General features: G+C 34.5%; 1 protein-coding gene across 1 annotated transcript in view; it reads right to left on the minus strand.

Moving 5' to 3' along the window:
* Window positions 1-4,610: 4,610 nt before the first annotated feature.
* The window catches only part of TRDN (triadin), a 330,560-nt gene continuing 307,381 nt past the window's right edge, over window positions 4,611-27,789 (minus strand). Inside the window, exons 38-41 of the mRNA XM_087443768.1 lie at window positions 26,156-26,179; window positions 7,867-7,908; window positions 6,038-6,076; window positions 4,611-4,750 (exon numbers count right to left, since the gene is read on the minus strand). Of these exons, the coding sequence (XP_087299894.1) occupies window positions 4,611-4,750; window positions 6,038-6,076; window positions 7,867-7,908; window positions 26,156-26,179 (245 nt within the window). The remainder of the gene's footprint in view (window positions 4,751-6,037; window positions 6,077-7,866; window positions 7,909-26,155; window positions 26,180-27,789) is intronic.

Raw genomic sequence — 27,789 nt, forward strand, 5'->3', positions numbered from 1 at the left:
TATTTATTTTGACATTATCTTCACTAACTTACATTGCTGAAACACCTTCAGACCTTCCAATGAGTGTTTGATTCTATGGCAGTGTCTTGGGGGTACGTGAGTCACTTGATGTTCCATCTCGGCTTTCCATTCGGAGCATCAGTTTTCTACAGGCATCTTACAATCTCTGTGTGTTCTGACTCAGTGCTTTGAAGGATATTCTGCTGTCATTGATTTATAGGAACTCCATGAAAATGACACAAAGCAGTGGATTTTTTTTAAGGTAAAATTGTTTTTGCCAGTGGCAATGTTCCCATTTTTGCATTTGGTTCATGTGGGTCTGACTTTCATTTGCTGCTTTGGCTCATGCCCCTCAGCAACACTAGGTCTTCAGTGCAGGGCATGGCTGGACCATTTAATAACAAAACCAGAAGGGAATTTGAAAAGTCTTAACAATAACATCACTTTACAAGGTACTTTCCAATAACTTTTCTCACCAAAGATGAATACCCTTGTGCCTTTAGGAACTTATTTTCATTTAGAGATGAAGAACTGAGGAACAGAGATAAATAACCAGCCTTACTCCTAGAATTAGAGTCTGACCTCGAGTTTGAGGGCTCTTAGTCCACTGGGCTCTCCACCACAGGACACCTGTTTTGAAAACACATCTGGCCTGGCAATGCTACCCAGAGGGATAGAGTATACTCGTGACCTCGTATTGTGTTATTTAAGAGAGCTTTGGATGTGATGAGGAAAAAAAGAAAAATAACACTAAGGACTTGATGCAGGCAGTTAGTTCTTGCTATAATTTCAACATGAAGCATAGACATGGGAATTGACGATCTTGCAGAGGGTACATGTTCGGGAGCTGAACATGGCTGTGTAAGAAAGCAAGAATTTCCTTCTTTGCTATTGCCACTTGCTAACGTGTGCTTCTTACTGGAATTTATATGACTTTTAAATATTAATATGCATTAATTCACATCATTATTTATTCTAAGCATTCCTTTAGAGTCTAAATGTGTTTTTATAAGCATTTGTTTTTCTTTACTTATTTTGTTAACCACGTCTTTGGGCAAGTTGTGATTAATTTAAAGAGAGTTGTTTTTTATTTTCTTTTTATTTGGGATCTTTCAGTGACATATAACCTTTTTTACAGTTAAATAGCATGGGCAAATAAAGCTATTTATTTTTATACACAACAGAAAAATTCTACAGGGATATCTAAATGTTTTATGGACATATATGATTAATGAGGGGAAAGGTACAGGGCGACACTAGTATAGGCCTAAAAGGAGTAGAGCAAAGAGTGTCGTCAGGAGGCCCGTTCCTGGAAAGTTGTGCTGAGTTTCCGTGTCTTAGTGAGTTTGCAAATCACAGACGGGAGCTTATGATGGTGAAGATGTCGTATGGAGTCACACAGGGTGGGGACTATGCACTAAATTAAAAAACAGAAGATCTGAGTTTTCAGTCTAGTTCTGCTACTAACTAGCAATGTGACCCTGGGCATGTCACCTAACCTCTCAGAGATTCATTTTCTTTATCTCTAAAGCAAGTGAATGAGACTCATTCTTAAGGCCCTTCTCAGCTCCCATGTAGAAAAAAGCAAGACTTTTCGTATAGAGCTACACTTCTAACACTGATTCTAATTCAAAAAATGGATTTTGAGATGCTGGGTAAGTTAGTCAAAGTCTGTAATTACACCTTGAGGATGTAGCTAAAGGCATTTGGGAGCTAGCAGACCAAGGTTTTAGGCATGGCTTTGACACAATCAGTGACTTTAGGCAAATATATGTATTTCTCTAAGGATTAGGTTCATTTTTTCTACATGCCAGTTGAGCTAGATAATTCCTGAGTTGTTTATCAGCAATGATATATGTTATTCTCTTTGCTTTTTTCCAGTAAAATAACTCAAGGAAATAATCTGAATTCCTAAATATACAGTTTCAGTTTCCAAAATATTTCTGGGAGGAGTTTTGACAGGGATATACCAGAATGAATCACTACACAGGTCCTTTTCATGGGAATTATTCCGAAAAAGCCTTGCTCTGCTTAAATGATGATTTATCAGGCTTTTTGAAGACTAGACATAAATCAAAAACCTTAGATAAAGTTATCTTCTATAGGCCTTCTTCTATTAAGAGGAGGTGAAGGGTGGGTGAGCACAGAGGGTTGGGATGGGTAGCTCATGCCAATTGGACAAAATGGAGAACTAAAACAGTTATTAAATGCTTACACATTCATGACCAATATGACAAGAATTATGAGTGAATTATTAAAGACAAAGACTTTTAACCAACCATTTATCTTTTCCTTTTAAAATGTAAACTATAAACTTGAAAGGACTAGAAATACTTTATTTGATGGATCTATGCAAACAGGTAGAATTTAGTCAATGTTTTTCAAGGGCTATCATCATTGTAACTTAAAGCAGATAAACGTTACCAGTTATTATTAATGTTGTTTACAACATAATTTAATTGTCTAAATTTTAACTACAATAAATTGTCATATTTTACTTTTTATCAAATAGTTTTTATAATAAGAGTGAAAGAAACAATGATTATATAGAAAAACACTCAGAGGGAAAATTAGTGCCCTATCCAAAAGCATTATTTCAGAAATTTATTTTGATGTCATATCCATATTAGATATTTTGTTAGTCTCTACAGAATATCTGTAAGGTATCAGGTTGTTTGCCTTGAAATCCCTTTTTCACACATGGGAAAACAGGCATAGAATATTTAGTAAATTTTCCAAGGTCACACATTGTCAGATTAGCACTGGGAATAGAATTTATCTCTGATATTTTTCTTATACAGTCCAGTGCCTAACACAGTGCCCTAGAAAGAGTAAATACTCAACAAATAGTCATTGAATGGAAGAAGTAATGGAGAAACCATTCTTTTCTATGAAATTAAAAAAAAAAAAAACTATCATATTTGCTCTCTATTCCTCTACTTACTAAATTGGATAAGCTGGAGGAGCAGTTGAGCAGTTTGTAAAAGCAAACTTTCTCTGTCCTACCCACAAGTTTCCATTGCTACACGAAGGGGCTTTGCAAGATGGCGCCATCTGGTCAGTCCTGAATTATACACTTCCAGCGCCCCCGCATTAGGAGTGTCATTAATCTTGGTTCATTGTAACATTGGCTTTTGTGATGTGAATTAGGTCCAGCAGCCTGTGGCCGAGACCAACTTCTTTCACGAAAGTCATTGAAAATCCATTATTAATAATTAACATGTTACTGACGCCCTAGCCTAATGATTTTTTTTTAGTAAAACAGGACCTAAAGAATTTAGTTGCAGTCCTTGAAAATAAATCACTTGGCTAGTATTGGCTCTGGCTACCTCAGACCTTGCTGAAGATAATTATAATGCAAGAAAAGATAATGCAACTCATTTCCTGAGTTAATTTGTTATAAGTTGAGTTGCAACTGTAAACATGATAAAGGTCACAGTGGCGTGACTTTTAGAGTTGATAGAAAAATGTGGTAAAGAACACAAGTGTTTCTATCACTGGGAGACAAAAGGCTGACAAAACCATAATTGTCATTCCCAGTGATGTGTCAAGTAAGTTAAAGATTGTCATCCATCTCATTGGCACTGATAACCAATTGCTTAAAAAATAAGTAAGACGTCTCATAAAGCACTTATGGTTAAAATGTATGCCTTCAACTTTGATGACATTCATATTCTCCTTTTTGGGAAAGAAAATCTACTGACTCCACAAAAGGATCCTGTTAAAGTGAAAAGAAAATACTTTTGCATCTGTCACCCAAATTTAGTGATTGATCTAAAACTTCACCCAGGTGATATTTTCTTTAGGGCACGGTCTGGAGAAATCTGAAAATTCTACATCTCATTTGCTTATATTTTAAACAAACAGTTCACCAGACCTGCTTAATTGGATCATATATTTCCACTGGAGTGAATGTCCTAATTGTAATTCAAGACAAATCTTAGAGATAACATTCATCAAACATTTCTACTCCATCTTATTATGTCTAAAGTTCAGAGATATTTTGAGCTCTAAAAGAGCATCACAAGGAGCTTATAACACTCTTTGGTGCAACTGTTACCTATTCTTAGAGCATAGCCACAACTAAAATAGAAACAGACATAAGATGAAACTATTAAACATCAGCTTATTGGGTAAATTGAGTTTAGATACCCACATGATGCAAAAGAGTAGCTTTTATATAAGCTCCTGTATCCTTTAAACTTAAAGCATAGTTTGTGTTTTCATTTAAATTAAATATCTAATTGAAGCCAAGAACTACATTTTATAATTGTGTCAATGACATTTAAAAGACTATTATTAAGTAAAATTTAAATTAATTTGTGAACAGCCCTACAGTGAGTGGAAATAGAAAAATATAAGCATCACACTCAGCAACAAACACAAATAACAGATTCTTGAGCACTAGGCCCTTCAACATGTTTGCTTATCATTCAATCCCTTTGCCCACTCTTTCTCTCTACACCAGGCAGAAGAGTAAAATATTTTCAAAGAAAATATTTGAAAATTATTTTAAATAATTACTTGATTTCAATTGCCTATGCCACTGTGGACAAACAGAAGATCATATTTTCAGTCTTAAAGCACTTGTAAGGGCCGTGCATGTGTGTTTATTGTCCTTGTTGCTTCTGTCCTGGAGAACGTGGTTGGCCAGAGCTCTCTCCAGGGTAGTGTGCAGGTGTGACAGGAAACTGAAATCCATAGCCATTGTATCCATCCAAGTAGACACATTGGAAGAAACTGATGGGGCCTAAGGAATAGAGCATGATGATTTATTAAAACAAGCAGAATACGAGCAGAAACAGAGGCATAGTACAGTGGGTATGGACATGGGTTCTGCAGCCAGGTAGCCTTGGCAACAACTGGCAAGTTACTAAACCTCGTTGTGTCCTGGATTCCTTACATGTAAAATTAAGACCACAAAAACCTCATAGAAATGTTGTGGAAATTAAATAAGTTAATACATGTGAAACACTTGAAATTGTTCCTGCACATGATAAGCCCTTAATAAATGATAATAAAAATGACCTGGCATAGAAAGTCCAAGTATTGTTAAGACTGCTTATTTCCCTATACATCTCACAATCTGATTATATGAAGGGTCATAATGAGTATCTCTCTTATCTGCTGCAGTAGTTCCAGCATCTAAAGCAGGGCTTGGAACACAGTAGGCACTTAATATTTGTTCGGTGAATCAAGTCTTAATACAGAGTAGGAGGCATTCGCTATGGTACAGGGCATTTTGGTAATTTCCTGCAGAAATACATTTAAGAAGCACTGCAGAACCCAGAAAACATTATTGACATCATTTGCTCAGATAAACATCTGTCCTTTACTTTAAAAGCATTATATGAAATAAACTCCAGTTATATCTATTTCAAAAATTGCTCCCTTTAGTCTGTCCAGCAATGACTTTAATGCATATGTGAATCCAAAATGTATAGCTTTACCATTGGAAGAAAAATGTCTAATTTGGAAGTACAGGAATAATGAGAATCTTGGACATTGAATTTTGTAACTGCATACGAACATTGATCACACTCTAAAATCAACAATTCCAAAGACAGAATATTAAGAGTCTGCCATTTATCTAGAAAAATCAAAAAGAAGTTTCAATCTTAGAAGTGAGATTTTGAGCAATTGACTTGCTGAGACCTATTTCTACATTTTTTCTTTTTGATATAAAAGAGTTCAGCATATCACTTCAGCTGTCTTATTATAAAGCAGACAGGAACATACATTTAAGCACAGATTCAGGAAGAGCGCTCAGATCAGAGCTGTGTAGAATGGTTTGCCATAAACGCCACTTCAATCATCACTTTGTAATTCCTCCAAATACGTACCTCTTGCCTGACACAAAAAGTGACGAACTTCTCTTTGAAATATAAATGACCTCCTTTAATGTTATTCTTCATGTCAGTGCTAAAAATCTTTTTCTTCTAATACTGGTCTTCTTAAGATAGTCTAAAGTTTCGATTTGTATGTACCATCTTTAATATAGAATGACTTAGTAGTTTTAATCTAATTATAAACTTACTTTTTTGCTTCTTTGTGGGAGACACATCTTCAGCTTCTTCTAGTGGATACAAAAATATGAAAGTAAATAACTTGTACATTCACAGCTATTACACAAATACGTAGGGGACTCAAAAGGTCCAAACAGGAGTACAATATGAAAGAAACAGGAGCTATTGCCCTCCTTATAATATACTCTAGGTTCTTATTCAGAGTTTCAATTTTTCACTATAAAATTTAATAGGTAAGAGCCAGTGATAGAAGAGAAGCCAGTGAAAGAAAAGAATGTGCATGCTACAGACAATTGTTCAAACAGGAAAACTATTCCTGATGTGTTGGATGTCGATGGATGAGGGCAAGCTGACACACATCCCTTTCTTAGAAGGGTTACTTTCATACTCAGAATTATCATACGGTCAGGGTGGAATCTGGCCACAAGATGAACATTTTAGTCAAAATAATTCTAAATTTTGAGGGACATGATTTTTAGTTATCGTCCTTGCCATGACAGAAGAGCAGCAGACTGGTATCTTGTATCTTTTCCTTTTCTCATCTGACTCAAGGACTATTTTGCTGTAGTGAAACACACCATGTGATGCCTAGTGATGGATAATTTGAAGCTATCCATTTGAACCCCTTTCTCTATGCTAGAAGTTCTTAACTGGTGTCCATAGATGGGCTTTTGGGGGGGGTTTCCTATAAAACCCTGAAATGTTAAGAAGATGTGAGTGTATGTGCGTATGTGCATATATGTGTGTATTTCATCGAAAGCTAGGCTTTAGATTTCATCAAATTCTAAAGAGTTCAAGAAGCTTTCTTCTCAAAGTTTGATCCATGTTCTACTAGTTTCAGCATCACTTGGGAGATTGATATTAATGCAGCATTTAGTCCCCAACCCAGACATTTCATTTTAACAAGATTGCCAGCTGATTCATGTATAAAATAGTTTGGAAAGCAATGGTCTAGAAGTCAAAAACATATTAATAGTTGTTGTTATTAATAATTAATTTTTTAAAAAAATCTAAAAATTCAGTATTCAAAAAAGTATCTGAATACAAGTGTAAATCATTTCATAAGACTCAGGTACCCATTCCCTTGTGTCTTTTACCAAAGCAATATTTTCTACATTGTTAATTAATTCTAGCATTGCCATGGAACTTATATTTTGATGGCAAGAACAACTCTTAGGAAAACTCTTATTGTCCACAGGCAAGTTTGGAAGTAGAATAGAAAATATCTAAATGTATAACAAGCCAAACTAAAAAGCCACGAAACTCTTCAGGAAAAAACAAAAAACATCAAATTAGTTGAAACCCTTACAATACAAGTGAAGAAACTCAGTCCTAGAAAGACTTGCTCAAGATCACGCATCTGATTGTAGCAGATTTTTCTGAGGTTTGAGATTTTCCTTCCTTCATTCCCTCCTTCCTTCCTTTTCTTCTCTATGCTATTTCTGCCAGTATAGGTGAGTTACCACAATTCTTCTTAATAAAAATACATCACCCTCATATTTGAACATTTATGTGGTCTTCTTCCTGTCAAAAAACATCCCCCGTCCTTGAAGAAAAGATAATTTTGAAATATTGCTCTTGTAAACAAATTGGCCAATAAACACATCTAATAATTACTTGTTAATAAATCAGTGTCCAACAAGTGCCTTCAATATATGAAAATATATGTATATTTTTCCAAATAATGTAAAAAATTTGTTTGTTTAAAAAATAAGCCTACCATCTAAACATTTCTTAGGAAAAGCTGAGGACTGCTCAAGAATAGTTAAATAAAACAGACAGACAAAATATTACAGCCTTGAGAGAAAACTCATAAGTGAACTGAAGATAATAAGCTCACCTTTAGCTTTCTTTGAAACTGGTACATCTTCAGAAGCTTCTCCTAGAGAGTAAAGAAAGGACGCATCAATTCATGGTTCATTTTGCTAGATTACCCAAAAATGAAATATTGTATTTAAAGGTTTTTAAGAGTCACAAGATCTCTTAATCTATAAACTCAGAATCCAGTGTCTTACAAACAAGCTTTCTGACAAATAAGGCAACTTCTCTGACTTGGAAAGACGGTGGGGAGGGAACGGATATCGTGTAGGACTGTGGTCAGTAGGCCGGCTAAGGCAAGGAGGGCCCACAGTGACTCCTTCAAACATGCTCCTCCTCCTCTGACTCCTAAAACCCCTTCCCCAAACCACCATCACTTTTGAAGTTTAGGGAATTTGAGATAAATGGATTCACATAGACAAGGTAGATCAAGAGGAAAATATCCACCACATATTTATTAGCAAACTGACTTTTGACAATTGTAAATGCAATTAAAAGACATTAAAAGATGAACTAAAGCTTAAATACATAAACAATGACTCTCAACGTGCATTATGCGTGTCGCTTGGTCTTCTGTGCATTCTACTTAAATGTTCACAGTGGAATAATGTGGGAGTAATTTTATGTCAGAGATAATTCCAACACAATATAATTAAATAATCTTTAAATTTTCATATCAACATTTTGGCACTTGTTATGATCTGAACAAGGATCAGTTTTGTATTATTTATTCAGATTTTGCATATGAGCTGTTCACAAATAAATAGAAAAGGGGTAAAATAGGTCAGTATGCAAATTTTCTCTAACAGAAAAGAAATGAGACCTTCAGGAAGGGATGTTATTATGTAAAAGAAGAAAATGAGGAAAAGAACAAAATTACTAGCATTTTACTTCGTGGTAAATTATTAAAGTTTCAACCTGATTAGTTTAAAAATATTTAAATACAGGCTTAACTTAATTAAATATGGGATTAAATGACCATAGTCTTAAACTGCCTGATCAACAGCCATAAGTAAGGAATGGTATGTATGGTTACATGATATCTTGAAGTAACTTAACATATATTTTAAAAATGATTTCAGAGTTCTTAGATGAATCAAATAATAACTATATTTTAATTGTGTAATAAGAATCTGCTAATGTCTATGGAAAATGTTTGCAAAATGAAAATGATGCAAGGTCTTCATACACAAGGAATATATATTTCGTTTCTGTAGATTATAGCACACGTAAAACTAAGACAGCAATTCTCTAAATCTGTTTGTTACCCTTGGGAAAATAAATATGCGTAGAATAAAAACGTCTTCTCCTCTTTCCCAATTTCTGTATTCTGATCCAGAGTAAACTAGCTAGAAGTGAAAAAGCTGTCAGGAACTGAGTCACACGTCAATTGCGAAGGCTAACCAGGAGAACAGAGAACAGGGAGATAAATGCAAGCCGAGGGCAGTTGCTATGGAGATGGAGTCTCTGTGTAAGCAACTTAACAGTAACAGAAATTTACTGCACTAGGAATAATTCACTGTAATTGTCACTGCTCAGAATACAAAAAAGGAATAAGGCCCTGCGGTCCATTTATTCTTATAAAGCGTGCCTTGATTGGGTGAGTGGTGGTTTGGATAAAACAAATACTTGACTCTGAAAAGGTACAGTTGTTATCATAAAAGAAGTATCAAAATATGCCAATGAAATTTTAAGGAGTCACTTGCTTTTTGCGGAGAGGCAGTCAGGAAAATGTTTTGTGAAGGAAGTCTCATTTGGCACGGGCCCTATAATATAGAGGTGATTTTGACCCAACGAGATGGCAAGTTTAAAGTGAAGGCAACCATATGAAGAAAGATTAGCTACAGCAAAGGATAAAGTGTATTCAAGGAGCACAGGGAATGTTGAGGAGGGCAGGAGAACAACATCCGGAAAGCTTGGATAAGACTGTCATGTGGAAGGTCTTATACGTCAGGCAGAGTAGTCTCTACTTAATGCCACAGCAAGTGAAGGTGGTTCAAGAGAAAAATAATATTTTAGATGTACTTTGTAAAAATAATGACTGGAATATGAGAGAATGGATTCAGAGAAAGAAATTGGGAGTGCATTTTCATAGTCAGCATAGAAACAATGATTTCTGCAACTAGGAGTCACTGAAGGAGTTGAGTGTAAATGATGCTTTATATGTAGAGTTAAATACAATTGAGTACATGTGAGTGCAAGAGATTAATATAATAAGGGATAGTACAATGTGTTATCTGAGTTTGGAGGAAGATGGTGGCGCCATTCCCAGCAATAAGGAAATCCTAGAGACACTTATCAGCTGGGGATCATGAAAAGTTTCATTTTCTGTGAGTTCAATTGTGGTGTTGACTGATCATGAAATTGCAAATGTCTAGTAGGAAGCAAGACAGAGAAGGAGAGATGTCTGGAAAAGTTTAGAAGTGATATACATCGAGTGAATGGGCAAAACTGGATGAGTTGAGAAATCGCTTTTAATGATGGCAATAGTTAATATTTCTCAGCACTTACCACCTGCTGGGCTCTATTAAGTTATTTCATATGTGTTAGCACATTCAATTTGACAATACCTCAGTGAGGTAGGTGGTCTTATTTTTAAATCTTTTGTACAGATAGAGCAGAGAGGGGTTAAGTGCTGCCCAAGGTCACAGAACAAGTGAGTAGCAGGGCTACAGCATGGAGCCCAACCTGCCTGGATCAGAGCCACTGAATGAGGATTTATATTTATTTCACAAATAGTACATCTGTTATGTGCCAGCTACTATTCTTTTTTTTTTTTTGTGAGGAGATCAGCCCTGTGCTAACATCCGCCAATCCTCCTCTTTTTTTGCTGAGGAAGACGGCCCTGGGCTAACATCTGTGCCCATCTTCCTCCACTTTATATGGGACGCCGCCACAGCATGGCTTGCCAAGCAGTGCGTCGGTGCACGCCCGGGATCCGGACCAGCGAACCCCGGGCCGCCACAGCAGAGCGCGCGCACTTAACCGCTTGCGCCACCGGGCCGGCCCCCCAGCTACTATTCTAAGCACTTTACAAATAGTAACACGTTTTATCACCTCAGCAAATCTATGAAGAGTGTACCATTACTATTCCCATTTTACAGGTGGGACAATCAAAGGCTAGAGGCTCAAGTTCCCAGAGCTAGTGAGTGGGGAAACTGGGAAGCAGACTCAGGCACTGGGGTTCCAGAGATTGTGTTGTTAACCACTACGAAATTCCACCTCTTTAGGATGGCCTTCTAAACCAAATTCTTTATGATTCCAGAACCTATGCATTATATTGCCTGACACGTATCTGCCGGCAAGCTTGGACAGAGTCAAGTTATGCATGAGCCATGCGCTTGCGCACAACAAAGATGAAGCAGTGTCTCTCTAAGTGTGTCCCTCTGTTCTTACAACAATCTGTCCTCCTCAGTGGGGATGAACAGAAGAGTTACTTAGTCATCTTTGAAAATGATAATGACAATGAAGAAGGAAAGCATAGTATCTGTTCTGTTTGCCTAACCACTATAAGTAATTTAGGCAATCATATTCCAAACAATGAAGAATAAAAATGTATTATCTTGACATGCAAATTGTAGACTCCCTCCTTCACTTACACAAAAACTTAGATTCCAAAGAAACCACAAACATCAGTGAATCCATTCTCCCTTCTAAAGCAGGTGTCTCCACTATAACAGAGTCATGAACAATGGGAGGTCTTATCTGGCTATCATTTTGATCTTTTAAACATGTTGACGTCAAGGTCTGGCTTTTGTATAATTCTTTTATACTTATTGAATTTTAGCTACAGACACAGGAGTTCTTAAATAGCTATTAGCTTATGAAAACAATAAGATGATCATGATAGAGAGGCCTAGATTTTATATTTTCAAGTAGTGTTTGTATCTTCTCATTAACTGAGGGAATTTCTCCTCTGTCCCAATTCCACAATGTGCCTCATCTCACATAAGCGTCTGTTCCAACACTTAAAAATACATATATATGTGTTATTGTGATAAAGTGTAATGCCCTGAAAAAATCAGAAATTCTCTTTGCCTTTTGCCTGAAAGTTTTTGCTAAGCTCCCAGCCTGATTTCCAGCCATGGATCAAAAAGAAAGCCAGAGCAAGATGGGACTTCAGGAAGGTTCAGGTGATAAATCTTTGTCTGCATGGAGTCAAGGGTAGCCTTGGCTCTATGTGGTTGAAGACAGATACAACTTAAGCAGCCCATATGTTGGCATTAAGGAGATTGCACATGTATAGCATCAATATGCACTGCAATTAAAATTTGGCTGAGAGGAATTCCAGGGATATGAAGAAATGTGGAGTCTAGCTTTAGTACCAATGATAGATGTGATGTATAATTACATATATTTTTAAATACATGGACTTTATATAGGAATTAGCAATTTTTACACTAAAAATTACAGATTTATCATTCTCAAGGAGTGATCTTATCTTGGTTCCATTTCTTACTATCAATGGTGGTGGTTCTCAAAATTTTTGGTTACAGAAACCCTTTACAATCTTAAAAAGTGTTAAGGACCTCAATGAACTTTTGTTTTTATGGATTACATCTATTGACAAATTGATGTAATAGAAATTAGATATTTTTTAAACACAAGAATATGCAAGCCTACGTTCCCCTAGTTGTCAGAGCAATGATGTTCTTCCATCTCATTTAGTCTCTGGAGAATTCTACTGTACACTCAAGAAAAAATGAGAGTGAAAAAGGTAAATGGTGGCTTAGTATTATTATGTAAAGTGTTTCAGATCACCTGAAAAAATTTTAGAGACCCCAGAGATCCACAGACAGTATACATTGAGAAATGCTACTCTAGATGAAGAATTCTATTTCCATGAAATGGCCAACAAATTATAAAAGGAAATAATTGAACATAAACTTGTCGAAAGGAAGAGTAATTATTAAAAAAAGTAAGTTCACTAGGTATTTAAACCAATGGCCGGTCAAAGTATTTGAGAAAACAAGAAAGTAAATGTTACCTCTCAAGAGGAAATTTGTCTTGTGTCTCTGACATAGAACATAAGCAAAACAATGTAAGATATAAGCAACTACAAAAAGCAAAACTGGATTCTTCAAAATAAAATTATTACAGAGGAAAAGCTTGGCTGTATTTCGACCTGACCTTATACATTGTATGGAAAAATTATTACATACGGTATCAATCATTTGCCAATTAACTAATGCTAATTTTGCATTAGAAGAAAAATTTTAAACTGAATTAAAATATACAATGAATGTGAAATTTTGAGATATCAGAGTTAGATATCAACATCTCTCTCTTTTTTAAATTTAACTATATTCAAACTATCCCTCGTAAATTTGGATGATTGGAATAGATTTAACACCACTATCATATATATGCAACATAATTAATTAGAAACTTATATTCACGGTGTTTTTCAAAGGTCGTTGGAATCTCTGTTTATTCTCCATTTAAAGGGTGTAATTCACTATGTGTATTTTCTGATGTGTCCTGTGTGTTTAGAACATAAAAATGTCAAAATTAAAACAGACTTCTAAAAATAATTCAGTCTGGTTTTACAGTCAAAGTGAAGATTACCTTGAAATTTTCATGTAATTTTAGAAATAGTTACTGTCATTTAAGAAACAGCTACTCTTTCAGCAATAACAACAATCATAACTACAACAAGCTGTTTTTCTGTGTCAGGTAATCTACTAGTTACTTTACATATGTTTTCACTTAAGCCTCACAATACACCTATGAAATAGAAAAATCTCTATTTTACAAGAGAACATTGAGACACACGGGATTTAAAAAAGAACCTCCCTCAAGCTACACATTTTAAAAAGAGTTAGAAAAAGGTACAAAGCTAATTTTCCTCAACTTCTAGACCCACATGCTTTTAACTGAACTATTTTATCTTTACTTTCAAGGCACTTTACTGTATGCCTTGGAAGCACCAAAAGGAAATACAATACTACCTGGAAGTAATTTGCAGTTAAATAGAGAAAGTGGACAAGTATCCAAACAGATATAAGATACTATGGGCCTCAAGGTAGTATGTGACAATTGTCAAAATAAATGCCAGAAGTTTTCAAGGGAGGAATGGTCACTTCTCCCTATGGAGATCAAAGAAATTTTTTGGAAGCTATCCCACTGGAGATGGACTTTGAAGTATCATATAGTCAGAGGTGGGAAGAACATTCCAGGAAAAGAGAATGACAGGATCAAAGTTTAGGATGCAAGAATATTAGGAATGTAGAAATTTGAATTGGGTTGGAATGGGTGATAGGTATAGACAATGATTATAGAAAAAAGATATAAAATGTAGTTTAAGCCTGGATCAAAGAGGCTTTAGACCCTCAGGCTAAGAAATGTAGAATTTATTCTCGATTTGTCATGAAGAAATATTGAACATTTATTGTATAAATGGCCTAACCAATCTGAAGTTTTGGAAATCTTTATTTATTAGTAGAAATGAAAAGCAATAATGACAGCCATCAGAATGTGTCCAATGATGAATGACTGCAATGGTTCAGAGGAGAAATAGTAAAAGCCAACATGACTGGACTGAATTAGGGCCAGAGACAAGGAATAGTGAATAATCAAAGCAGAATTGCAAGTTTTATGTGTAAGTGACTAATGAGTGGACATCCAGTGGCAATAGGAGGATTTCCCTTTGGGATTTGCTGGGGGTGGAGGGATGAATGAAAGAAGAGGGTAAGATAGGAAGGTCAGCTGTAAACTTGTGCAGGCAATAGGCGAAGGTGGGAGTTGAAAATGTGGGACCCGAGCAGAGAAGGTAGGTTAGGCTTCAGAACAAATTTGGGGTCTTATCCACAAAGAGATAGATAGCAAGGTTGGATGGTCCCACTGAGGAAGAGTGCAGAAGAGTAGGAAAGAGAGCTCAGGATCGAAGAATTAAACCTTTGGAAAAAAGCAACAGAAGTCCAATACTGAGAAAATATACTCAGCAAAAAAACAATCTGATATTATAAAAGCCAAGAGAAGAAAACCTTTCAAAAAGGAAGGGAGAGAAACAATGTAGAATGCACAAGAGAGGTTGGGAAGGGAGTGAAGTGAGAAAAGATAATCAAGCTTTGCAATCCAGAGGTCTGTGTCGGGTTTTAAGTGAGCTATTTGAGGAGAGTGTCAGCAGTAATATTCAGGTTGCAAGGAGTGAAAGCCTGAAGAGGTGGTGAAGAATTGGTGGAGACTTATTTCAGAAGTGTGGTTGTGAATGAAAGCAGAGCAAAAGTACAACAACTTTGGAAGCAGAAAGGGTAAGAGAAATATTGTAGGAGGAAATAGTATAAAGGTATCTGCAGCCGGAGGGAGGAGGATCTCTTAGAGTGAGAACTGAAGGTGCCTGATTGAGGGAGCAAGGAAGGGATGGAGACAAGGAGGGACTTGGAGTGATAAATCTTGGGAGAAGCAATGTTTCTTCACGTGAGTGTGGGAGGGTAGTGGTGGGTAAAATCATGGGAAAGATTAAAAGAGATTGTAACTTGGAGAGAAGGAAAATTTTAAAGAATCCACACTGATGGCATAGATTGTTGATTTTATTTTTCTTATTTTTAAAGATAAAATTTTTCCGTGTAGTGTCCAGTCTGCTCTGCATACTCTTCGCAAACACGATAAATAAATAAAAACTACCTAAATAATGCATGTGTGTGTGCCAGCAGTTACTGCATGTTTATTTCTACTAGCAGTCTATTCTGATCTGTGCAGTTTCAAGAAATACTCATAGGTATACATCTGGGATCCTTAGGCACAGACACAAAAGCAACTCAGCACAGATTTTTGTATTCTTTCTCACTCCTCTTACTTTATCTAATTCACTGCATCACTTTGTGTCTGCAGAAATACCGCAAGTTCCAAATTATTTTCTCAACTGATCTGCCGGCTTATGTGTAAATAGTTTGATGGAATATTACATTCTAAGAGTTTACATTTTTTTCAAGAAATCCTAAGAATCCAAGGTAGTTCAAAACAACTGTTGACAGCCAGTTTATTTTAGCTCTAAGGTGTAAAAAGTTCCTCTATACATGCTATTATTTAAAATGATCATGAGCTTTAAAGAAAATTAACTGCTATTGCTGTGAGCAATATCCACAGATTCTTGCAATTGATCTCAGGGAGTAATAAAGTATGCAGAGACAGTTCACATTTGGAATTTTGCACACAGTGAAGCCAAGGGTGTTGAATAAACGCACGCAATCCTTTCTGAGTGTCTGTCCTGTCACTCCGAGGATAAGACATGACTGTCCTTAGGGAAATGTCAGAACAACTTAACATTACCAATAAATGAATGAGGACACATTGCTGGTACTGAAAGACTAATAATGAACAGTGAGAAACATTTCACCGAATGTGCCTTACACATAGACTTTCTCAGGAGTCTAGCAAAAGCAGTGATCAAAGGGGGTGAGCAAAGCAGCTGATACCTATTGAGAAGGCTTCAGCCAAAAGTAATTGTTCCATATTTTTTCTCCTGAAACAAAATCTGCATGAATTTAATCACCCTTGTTCTAAAAAAATGGGATTGTTTTAAATCCACTCAAAAATAAGTGAGATGTTCTGTTTTATTTTCATTTTATCTCGTTGTTTTACCCATTTTGACACAAAAGCTTAAGAAGTAAAATCTATCCTTGAGTAGGGATGTAACCCATTATCATGCCATCACCATCATCATCATCATCCTCATAGACTACTAATTAATAAACACTTATTGTGCACCAATCACTTATACACTCAACTATTTTATCTTACTTAATCTGCCCAAAATTTCAATGAGTTAATATTATTATTAGAATTCACATTTTTAAAATAAGGCTACTGAGCACAAAGACATTAAGCAATTTACCTAATCTTTTGAGTCAGATTGGAACCAGGTCCATCTGAAGCCAGTTTCCCTGTTATCATCCAAATCTTACGGTGCGCTTTGTATTTCTATCATGAATTTTGTGCTAATTTGTTTTTAACAAAAACTACATTGCTGTTAATATCCATCAACCTTCCATTCCAGCAAGTGATCTCCAACATTATTTCATCCCAGCAAGGGACCTCCAGCAAAAAAGAAGTCAGTTATTTTATAAAACTATATATATATGTTTTAATTTATACATTTACATTACAAATGAGATTTGATTATAAATAAGATTACATTATAAATGAGATTTAATTTATACATTACAACTTTCAAAGGTTTTGGCCTATACGTATTGACTAAGGATGGTTTTGTTCCAAAGCAGAGTAAATTTGGGAAGCTATGATTAAGGACTCTCTAAAGTTTTAACGAACTTAGTTTTATGCAATTGCCTAGAACTACAACATCAGATATTTTGCTTTTTAATATAGAAAAGTAAGATATGAATCTTGGTAAAAACAAGATTTGTGACTGATATCAAAAACAACTATTGGACACTAACACTTCCGATTAAATGGTAGACAACAACTACAGAATCACACTTTTGTTGCAGTGCTGGGCTCAGAGGAGGTAAAGGAAGTCTCCAAACAGAATCCTCCCTCCTTCCCCACGAGGGAAAAAAAAAAAAAACCTGCTGATACATGAAAGGTGAGTTCACCCTGAGGACAAGTGATCATATTAAAACTGGACCTCAAAAACTAAGCATGCAAGGAGCAAAGCGGAGGTGCATAGACTGAGATCCCTTATTATGTCAGGGATGGAGGGATGAAAGTATAACTGTTTCCGGGGATTCTGAGAAGATAGCAGCAACACAGTATTTAAATCTCCTTCAAATACCCCCATAAAAATAGATAGTCAGAAAGACCCATGGACATTATTTATAACAAAATGAAATGAACCTAAAATACATGTGGATTGGGATAAACGAATAGTCAAAACCCCACCAGGTATTAGTGTCTCTAGAAGAGGAAGCAGAGAGGAGCAATGTGGAGTCTAAGAGACCCGAAGATAGAGACCCCCCAAACAGTCAATAGATATTTTCTGGAAAGTGAGTCAGGATAACTTGAGATCAGCAGCTGAAACTGGGAGAGAATTTGCCTAGTTCAATGGCAGGTGAGCATATAGGGCTCACCACGAGGTCTGAGCGCTCGTGCTCCCAGGTACCCTATGACCTCGGGAAACTGATGAGGCTGGGCTGACTTCCAGGTCAGGACCCCACAAACGGTAAGAAACTGCTAGGAGTGGAATACAAGTGTAGCAGGACAGGGAGAGTAGAGATAGAGAAAGATAAGATCAGATCAAAGTGAGAGAAAGAAAAAAATACGAGCTCACGTTCAAAATTCCAAATATGGGAAAAAAAAAGACCATCATGAGTGAATGAAGAAACAACAAACAACAAATTTATATCACAAAGTACTTCAGATATTGAAATTTTCATCCTCAAACTTTAACATATATATGAAATGTTTTAAGAAATAAAATATAAATTCATTAATAAGGGCAAGCAATAGGAGATTATAAAAATAACCAATAAGATCTGAAAAATAACTATTACAATAAAAACAAATTACATAAAACTCATTGGATGAGTTAAATAACATTATATAGAGCTGAAGAAATAATTAGTGAATGTATGTTAAAACTGATCAAATTACACTAAATATAGCATAGAGAAACAAGGAGATGAAAAATTTGAGAGACATGTTGAAGAGTAAAAGGAAAGTGCATACCTAACATATTCCTAATCAGCAGAAAAGAATGAAGAAGAGACAATATTTGAAGAAATAATGGCTATGAATGTCCCAAATTGGTAAAAGAAAAAAAATGAATCCCTGTGTCCTGGAAGCATTTCCCAATAAAAAGAAGCTCTTACTCCAAGCTCTTACTCCAACTATAGTGAAACTGCAGTAGATCCAAGGCAAAGAGAAAATATTTAAAGAAGCCAGAGAGAAAAGATACATCATGTAGGAAGGAATGACAATTCACCTGATAACAGAATTCCCCACCTCAACGGAGGAATAGAAAACAATACAGTGGAATAACGTAGTGAAAGTAGTCAACACGCATGACTGGTGACCTAGATCATGTGCCCAGTAAAAGGCTTTCAGGAATGAGGATGATTTAAAGACATTGTCAGATAAATAAAAACTGAGAATGTTTTTCACCAATAGTTCATTGCTCAAGGCACTTCTAAAGAAGGTGCTCCTGGAAGAAGGACGATGGCAAAACAGAAATGCAAAAGAAATGGTAAGCAAGGAAACGTAAACATGTAGGTAACGATAGATACAAATTGACTGAAAAAAATAATACTAATAGAACCTGACATTCAGATGTTTTTAAAGGTTAGAACTAAATATATTGAACAAAATTAGCATATAAATAAGAATTAGATTTGATGAAATTTAACTGTTTTAACATCTTTCTCTTGTTTAGAAGAGGGTGTTTTACAGTCATTTTATTCTTTGTTAAGAGTGCATAGTAAAACGTCAAGGGTAACCACTAAAGTAATAGATATTGTGTGTACTATTTCCAGACCAATAGAGGTTCAAAAACAGAATAATAAAAACACATTTAAAAAGGAAAAGCTCTCAATTTATAAAAGACAAGAAAGAATATAAAGAAGCATTGAGAGAGCATGAGAAAAATAAAGTAGCAAGTAAGATGGTAAGAACTAGATCTAAAATATTAATAATCACAACAAATGTAAGCAGTCTAAATTCACTAGATTAAAAGTAAAGTTTACTATACTGGATAAAGTAAAAAATTTTAACTTTATTTACTAAAGATGTATCTAAAACATAATGCCACCTAAGGGCATAAAGTAAAGGTTTGTAAAAAAAATCTGATATAATACTAGCCAAAACAAAGTTGGGATAATTATAATAATATCAGACATACTACACTTAAAAATTATTATATGGAATATATAAATTATTATATAAAGATAAATGTTCAAATATTCACCAGAAAGATGTAATTAATTTAAACTTCTATAAACTTATACAACAGCTCCTAACATAAAAATTGATAAAACTACAGGGATAAGCTGATAATTTTCCATCATAGTAGGAGATTTAAATATAGTTTATTCAATTATTGATACTTCAAATATTCAAAAAATTAATGAAGAGACAGGATGCTCAAAATGCATAAACAAATTAAGCTTGACTGAGTGATATAGAATCATGCTTTCAACCATTAGAAAACACATTATTCTCAATGAGAGTAAATATGAAATATTTATTAAAACAAATAATATAAATATATAATAATATAAATAAATAAGAGCTCAACATATTTCACAGAGGAGACCATTTTCTCTGACCACTACACAATTAAGTTAGAAGTTGGTTAAAAGAGGATAATCTTTATAATTCCCATAGGTTTGGAAATTTAAAAGTAAGTTCTAAAACTTCCACGTAATATACTAGTTAAAGAATTAATTATAGTGGAATTAAGCAATATTTAAAACTGAATGATAATGAAAATACTATATATAAAAGCTTGTGGGATGCTGTTAAAATAACACTTAAAGGAAAATGTATTGTCTTATGCATATGTTAGTAAAGTAGAAAGGGTAGAGATTAATAAAATAAGCATACATATTAAGATGTTTAAAAATGAATGCAGAAAAATCTTAAATCAAAAGCAAAGCAAATATCTATCAATAGTAGAATAGATTAAAATATGTATGTTCACAAATATACTACACAGCAGTGAAACTGAATGAACTATAACTACACAAAAGCACTGATGAAACTGAGAAGCATAACACATTAAGTGAAAAATCTCCAAATATGTCCTACAACATGATATATATATTGGAAAGAAATAAAATTCAGTGTATTAGTTACCTCTGACAGGAATCAAGGGATGGGATGGGGAAAGTCTAAAGGTAGAAACCTCATCATCTATAGTATCCAGTTCTTAGATGTATACTTCATGCGTTATTTTGTTTATCTCAGATATCAAATAATAAAGTACTTTTAAAGAACGAAAACATGGAATAATTTGTGTTTGTGGAGAAGAAAAGGAAATTCAAATTTCTAACATTAATTTATATACAAAGAAAAACTATAGAGAAGAATAATCAACTCTCCTGCTAAATCTTCATTTCCTAAGGAATTATTTTAGAAATGGGAAAGTCCTTTTTTCTCTCTTTCTGTTTTTAAGTATATAATCACTCTCACTGGTTTAAACAATGAAAAAGGCAATCACCAAAATAATTTTATATTTAAAGCAATGGAGATGGTTTTTTTTAAATGGTCAAACAATTTTAAAAGACAATGGGGTAAATTTAATACTAATTTACGTTTCTGCAATTTAGTTTATTTTGGGAGAAACATTTCAATCAGATTTTAGAAAAATAAGTTTAGTATATAACTGGCATGAATAATACCATTCGAATTCATTCTATAAAGTTAAATAATGTTTTAAAACTTTTTGCATAACTGCATCTTAATCAGACTATGAAGTTTTCTTGCGCAGTCTAGAAATGTGACTGGCATATGTTGTGTAGTGACAAAATTGATTTGCTTATTTAGAAGTTAAAATGTTGATATGCCACCATTAATTAATTGCATATTATTTTTTATTAGCCACTTAATTAGTCTGAGATAATGATTTAGACATGAATTAACTTTTAGGTAATTATTAGGTTGGATTTGATCACGTTAGAAAAGATCATTAATTTAATTGTCTAAAAAAGGGAATTACAGATAATAGCAACATAAAGCAAAGCATATTCTTTCCATGTTTAACAATTTAAGAAAATTAGTTCTTTTTGGCCCCTACATCATCATCTTATAAATCACTGACTCATTAGTAGCGCTATGATTGTCTGAAAAAGTGAAACATTCTTTCAAATTGGAATTACATACTTATTGGGAGATTCTGGCTGTCTGAGATTGTTGAAAATTATCAATACAGTGATATTTAATCAATAAAAAATAGGTTACTCTTTTATTAATGACAAATAGTATACTTTAGTTATGTTTAATTACATTATTTTAAAAGAGTTCTTAACCTAAGATATACCAAATATGTACATTAAAAAAAAAAGACTATTAATCTTTACATCCATAGAATTCTTGTTTAATTATATCTTATGCTTATTTAAATTTTCAGACAAATTTTCAAGGTAGCTTAATTCTGATATTTAAAATACCCATCATATTTAATATTGAGGTAAATTACTTATTAATTCATACTTATACTAGAAGAAAAAAATGCAGAACCAAAAAAGTGAATTAGTATTTTAAAAGTTAGAAATCTTTGTAAAACAAATCACAAGTGTAAACTATAAAGGAAGTTATCTAAAAAATGGAAATCCTGGCTAGTCCTCTACTGGGCTTGTTTGAAGTTTCATTAAAAAGTAACTAACTTATACAAAAGATTAAATTTTATCAGTATGGCCTTAAAAAGTTAAATTCATTATCTTTAATATCCAGATTCGATCTCAGAGACTTTATAATAATCCCAAACCTGTCTACGTGATCATTTTGGTGAGGTGCTCATGGCAAAATGCTCGCTATCTACTATCGGAGAGAAATGTTACAGAAAGAGATGCCAAAGTTAAATCCCCACATAGAATCATCTCAAGAAATTTTCCTTCTACATCACTCCTTTTAAAGTATTCATTTTGAGGAGCAAGCCAACCTAGCTTTACTTAAATATTGACCACCAGACAATAAGAACACAAGAGCTGTGTGTTCCTGTAAAATCTGTTCCCTTGACACCCAGTGCCCATTGTTATAAATATGTTGTCGATGTCTCAGCTATTTCATGAGGCTTGCCGCTCCTCTAGGTGTAAGCCTCCCCTTGGCACCATTTGCTTTTTAATAATGTATTTTGTCCTTCCTTTGTTTTATTTCATGTTTTACCTTTAGGCAAGTTACTGAGGGATAATGTTTTAAGATGTACGGGCATTTTTTTTCCCAGAGAAAGGTTTTCAGAAGACTTAAAATACTAATATCAAGAAGAAATGATTGTACTATTTAAAATTCAAGAATGTGTTTATTTTGCTTTTAATTTTTAAGGTACTAGATAATATAATACAATCTAACACCCCTTGATGTCTTCCTCCAAACTCCATAGAAAACAAATTATTCATTATATATTTACCATATCTACAAAGAAAAAAGATACAGAATGAAAATCAAGTGAATATTTAGAAATCAGCTAAATCCTTAAAAAAATAAACTCACAAAAACAAGCATTGATTAAACCATAGTTGTCTGTGAAGCATGGAAATTTGATTTTGCAATGTTATTTTCACTAATGTAGTAGATAGACATGAGTGCATTGCTGATTCTTATCAGCATCTTTTTTATCCCTATAATAAAACCCCAGATATTTGAGAATCCAGTCCACTGGGATGGTTTCAAGCATCTGCTAGAACTCAGGACGTGATACCACTCCTCTCTTTTAAATCAGTCTTCTCCCACATATTAACATTCCCCCCACCAAGAAATCTTGCAATGAAGGATGATCTCTGCGCATCCAGCACCAAAGCAGAAATAATGGCCTATCAGAGATTGAGGACCCGGTCCCATCCAGAGGACAAGAGATGCGGGCACTAGAGTGGAATCAGAGGATGTGGGTGGAAGGGAGCGAAGACCTCAAAGCAGGAGCTATTTCATGAACTTCCTTTAGTGAAAGACAAATAAATGAGTGAAAAATAAACAAGAAGTCTGACCAAAAAAGAAAGACACTTGTACACAATGTTGAAAAGAGGATTCAGGAAAAGAACAATGGTTCTTTAGTTTAAATTATCTTTAGCGTGTTCTATTTGGCAAATATCTGAGGCAGTTTTTGATGATTGCCTCTAAAAAAGAATGATAAAAAATATGTACTATAGAGAATGTAATCTTCATATACTCAAAAACCAATTTATTAAAACATATCATTCTATGATGTTTCTTGACATTTATTTCATATGATCCACAAGAAACAATGTATCTTTTCCCTCATATCTTTCTCTTTTCGGTTACTATTCTTACTCTTACTACTTCTATTACTACTCTTCCTGTGAAGTTAGGCTTCCCAACAGTTACTTCACATTTTACTCTCTTAAGAAAGTAAACCATAGCTTTCAGGGGCAGTTAAATCTTGATCCTTTGGCCTGCAGGTTCTCTACCTCATAGTTTAATCTATGTTCTTTTCTCCCACTGCTTTCTAACGCTATCCCTCAACTCTAGCCAGCTCTTCATTTGATTGCCTCTATATGCTATGCTTTCTTAGTAGCCCACTGTGAAATAGTAGAGAATATATGTGTTGGTATATTCCTGGTTCCTGGCACAGAGCTCCTAAATCTTTTGGAATTTCCTAAGTAATAGGAGAGTCTTTTGTTCTAATGAGACATTGCTTAGTGGACTCCTGGACGGGGGTCGGTCATCAGAAAGACCAAACCATGATTAGAAGCTTAGAACTTTCAGCCCAACCCCCAGTCCTTCAGATCCTTCAGGAAAGGGAGAGGGGCTGGAGATTGAGTTAATGATTGATCATGCCTACGTCATGAAGCCTCCATAAAAATCCCAAACGTATGGGGTTCAAGGAACTTCTGGGTTGGTGAACACATCTACATGTCAGGAGGGTGGTGCGCCCCAACTCCACAGGGACAGAAGCTCCTGCGCTTGGGACCCTTCCAGACCTCACCTTATGAATCTTTTCATGTGGCTGTTCTTCTGTATCCTTTATCATATCCTTTATCATATAATAAACTGGTAAACGTAAGTAAGTGTTTCCCTGAGTTCTGTCAGCTGTTCTAGCAAATAATTGACTCCAAGCGGAGGGGTCATAAGAACCTCTGGTTTGTAACCAAGTCAGACAGAAGTTATGAGTAACCTGGGGGCCTACTACTTGCGATTGGCATCTAAAGTGGGGGGCAGTCTCCTCAACCTATGGGGTCTGCACTAACTCCAGTTAGTGTCAGAATCAAATCGAATTACAGGACACTCAGCTGATGTCACAGAGAATTGCTTGCTGTGGAAAAAATCCCACACATCTGGTGTGAGAGGTGTTGGGAGTGTAATAGTAGTGTGAGAGCAAAGGAGAAACACACAGGAAAAGTGAGTTTTTCCTTTACACCCACTTCTACATTTTTCCAGTTTTCCGGTCATAACCGTTCTTTATGGTACAAATTCTGGAATTATCTCCTTCATGAAGCCTGCCCTCACTACTTTGGCTGTAGAAGGGTGTGGAGTGAGATAGTTTCAGAGGGCTTTCCTGAGGATCAACTGCGAAGTTTTGTCCTCGCATCCGTGAGTCAATTCTGTACCTTTGTAATTATTTCTTTTTTAAAATTCTTAAAGCAAGTCCATGTGGGGTTCTATTACTAACAGTCAAAGAACTTTGAATGAGATATGTGGCAAGTGCTACATTTAGTGATTGTCTTGTATTGTCCTCAATATTTACTATGTGTTGGGTACTGTGGAAGTAATAAACACTGAGGCCTGCTCTATCCAACATAGTAGCCACTAACCAGGTGGGGCTTTTGGGAACTGAAATGTGACTACTACAAATTGAAATGTGGAAATGTGCTGTAAGTGTAAAACACACACACAACTTCAAAGGCTCAATTAAAAAAATAATGTAAAACATCAATACATTTCTATATTGATTGTATATTAAAATAATATTTGTACGTATAGAGTTAAATGACATTATTATAATTATTTTCACCTGACCCTTTTTACTCTTTTAATGTGTCTACTAGAAAATTTAAAATTATACATGTGGCTCACATGACATTGCATTAGACAGTACTAATTTAAAATGATTTGTTTTTCTTAAATCTGGAAACATGGAAAGGAAAATTGCTATTTCGCATAATTTTAGGAACTTAAAGAAAAATTTACAGTTGTATCCCATATATTTAGAATTCCTATCTGTACCTAGAGCTTGATGTTTTGAGAGTGTTTTCCAAGAGCTTTGTTTGCTTATGCTGCATGAGATTAGATCCATTCCTAACTAAGTTATTCTTCTTAGATATACGATTATATTTCGGTTCATGAACATCGGAAAACAACAGCAAATAAAACATCACTGCTCCACCAAATATGCTCTACAGCAAATTTTTAATGATTGAGAATTTAAGGCAGAAACAGGGTTATTTTGTTTCATTCTACTTCAATCACAGAAGAGATTTATGTATTTGAATGCAAGTCACTTTAATTGTCAGGCTCGAGAATGTGATAAGGTATTTCTGTTAAAAGTTATTTCAAATAACGTAGTTTTGTTTTTTAAGTTTCAACATAAGCAAGATTAAAAGTTAACAAATTCCCTTCAGAGGATTTGATATGAAATAACTCAATCTTTGAATACATTAAAAATATAAATATTTTATGAATTTCAGCTTAAAATTCACACTGTGTGCCAAAGAGAATTTATCATTAATACAAGCGGTACTTACTCGGTACTCTTGCATGTTTTTCTGCTGAAAAAAAAGAGAATAAGTTTTGTTTAACTCAGATAAAATGCAAAGAAATTATACATCAATAGACTATGTAAAAGTATCTAATATCTTTTTACTTGCTTCCTTATTGTTTAAGAGTTAATGAAGAAATGTAGCTCTCTATTGCCTGAGAACAAGGGTCTCTGAATATCTTAATCGTTTTTATGTGAGATATCAAAAAAAGCTATTAATCATTGCAGATGTCACAACATATTTATGTTTTTTAAACACTCACTAAAATCACCAGGATCTTTGTTAAACTGAGTGTTTTGGTTCGACTATAATTACACCCAACTTGAGTAAAATTACATTGTGTGATGCAATTAATCTAAACATTTGCTTTAAAGTTTCCAAATTCCATAAAATATATTATTGAGAATTATTTTCCTTTCAAAGATGAAAAAAGATCAATAACTACCAATTAGGCTGTAAAATATAAATCTTAAAAAGCAACAGGAAAAATCAGTTTAATTTTTCATAGTCATTTATTTGTTTCAATGAGAGATTATAATTCTTCCAAGTAGTATGTTTTTCCATTAAACTGCATGTATGTAGGACAAAGATATAAAGTGGGATGATTGTCCCAAATACTATAGCAGACATTCTAACTTCTCAAAAAAGAAGAGGCTCGGTGACATCCACATTCTACCAACATATTCTAATTAAAAGGGCTAGGCTTGAAAATATAATTTTTTAAACAAATCTGCATTACATGATCTACTTTGACACCTGTAGCATTTCTAGTATAAGCCTAAGAATTACAAATTTACAAAAATTAGGTTAATGCCAATAGAAAGGTTTGTTTTTTTAAACATTTTCACTTGGGATACTTATGTTTTTAGTGATATTATAACAACACATCTCATGTATAAAATCACAAAACAAAATAATTCAGAAAAATACTTCACTAAGGCTAATGTGTTATTTTTCCTTTAAAAATACTAACATTGGATAAAAAGACAGGAACTTAGAAAGGAATAAAATAAACATTTATTGAGATATAATAAAGCACCTATTGAATGAAGGAGTGAATAAGAATATGTTTGTATTCTCAAGTGGCTCAGGGTTGGACTTGTGCTTTCATATATAATAATTTTCCCCTACTGTGTATTCATAATACGAAGACCTTAGAAATGATGAACTTAGAGAAGAAGGGAGTATCCATCCAATGTCTGAATCCCTTGTACAGCCCTCTAGCCATAGCTCTAATAGACCACTTCCTTGGGGACAAAGTGGGGTACATTTTATATTTGGACTGCTCAGAGTGGTAGAAAGCTTTCTCTTATATTGGCCACAGTGTGATAGGAGAGTAAAATGTGATTGAATGGGCTTAACTGTTAAGTCTTGGGAGTTATATCAACTTGGAACCAATTCCTGTCTCTACCCTGTAAACACTCTGAGATGTTAGACTTCGTTTCATCCACTTACCTCATCCTTAAACTGGGCATGATAATTGGTCCTGTACTAAGGATTAAATGAACTACTAATAAGAAAGGATATGGGTACAGGTTTTCTAAGTAAATGGTTTCTTCTCATTCTTCTGGCTGATTATCTTAAATGATATTAAGCAATATTTTGCAGAAAGTTCTAAT

Source organism: Ceratotherium simum, chromosome 19 (assembly GCF_057802395.1).
Source record: "Ceratotherium simum simum isolate JZ-2026a chromosome 19, ASM5780239v1, whole genome shotgun sequence".
NCBI lineage: Eukaryota > Metazoa > Chordata > Mammalia > Perissodactyla > Rhinocerotidae > Ceratotherium > Ceratotherium simum.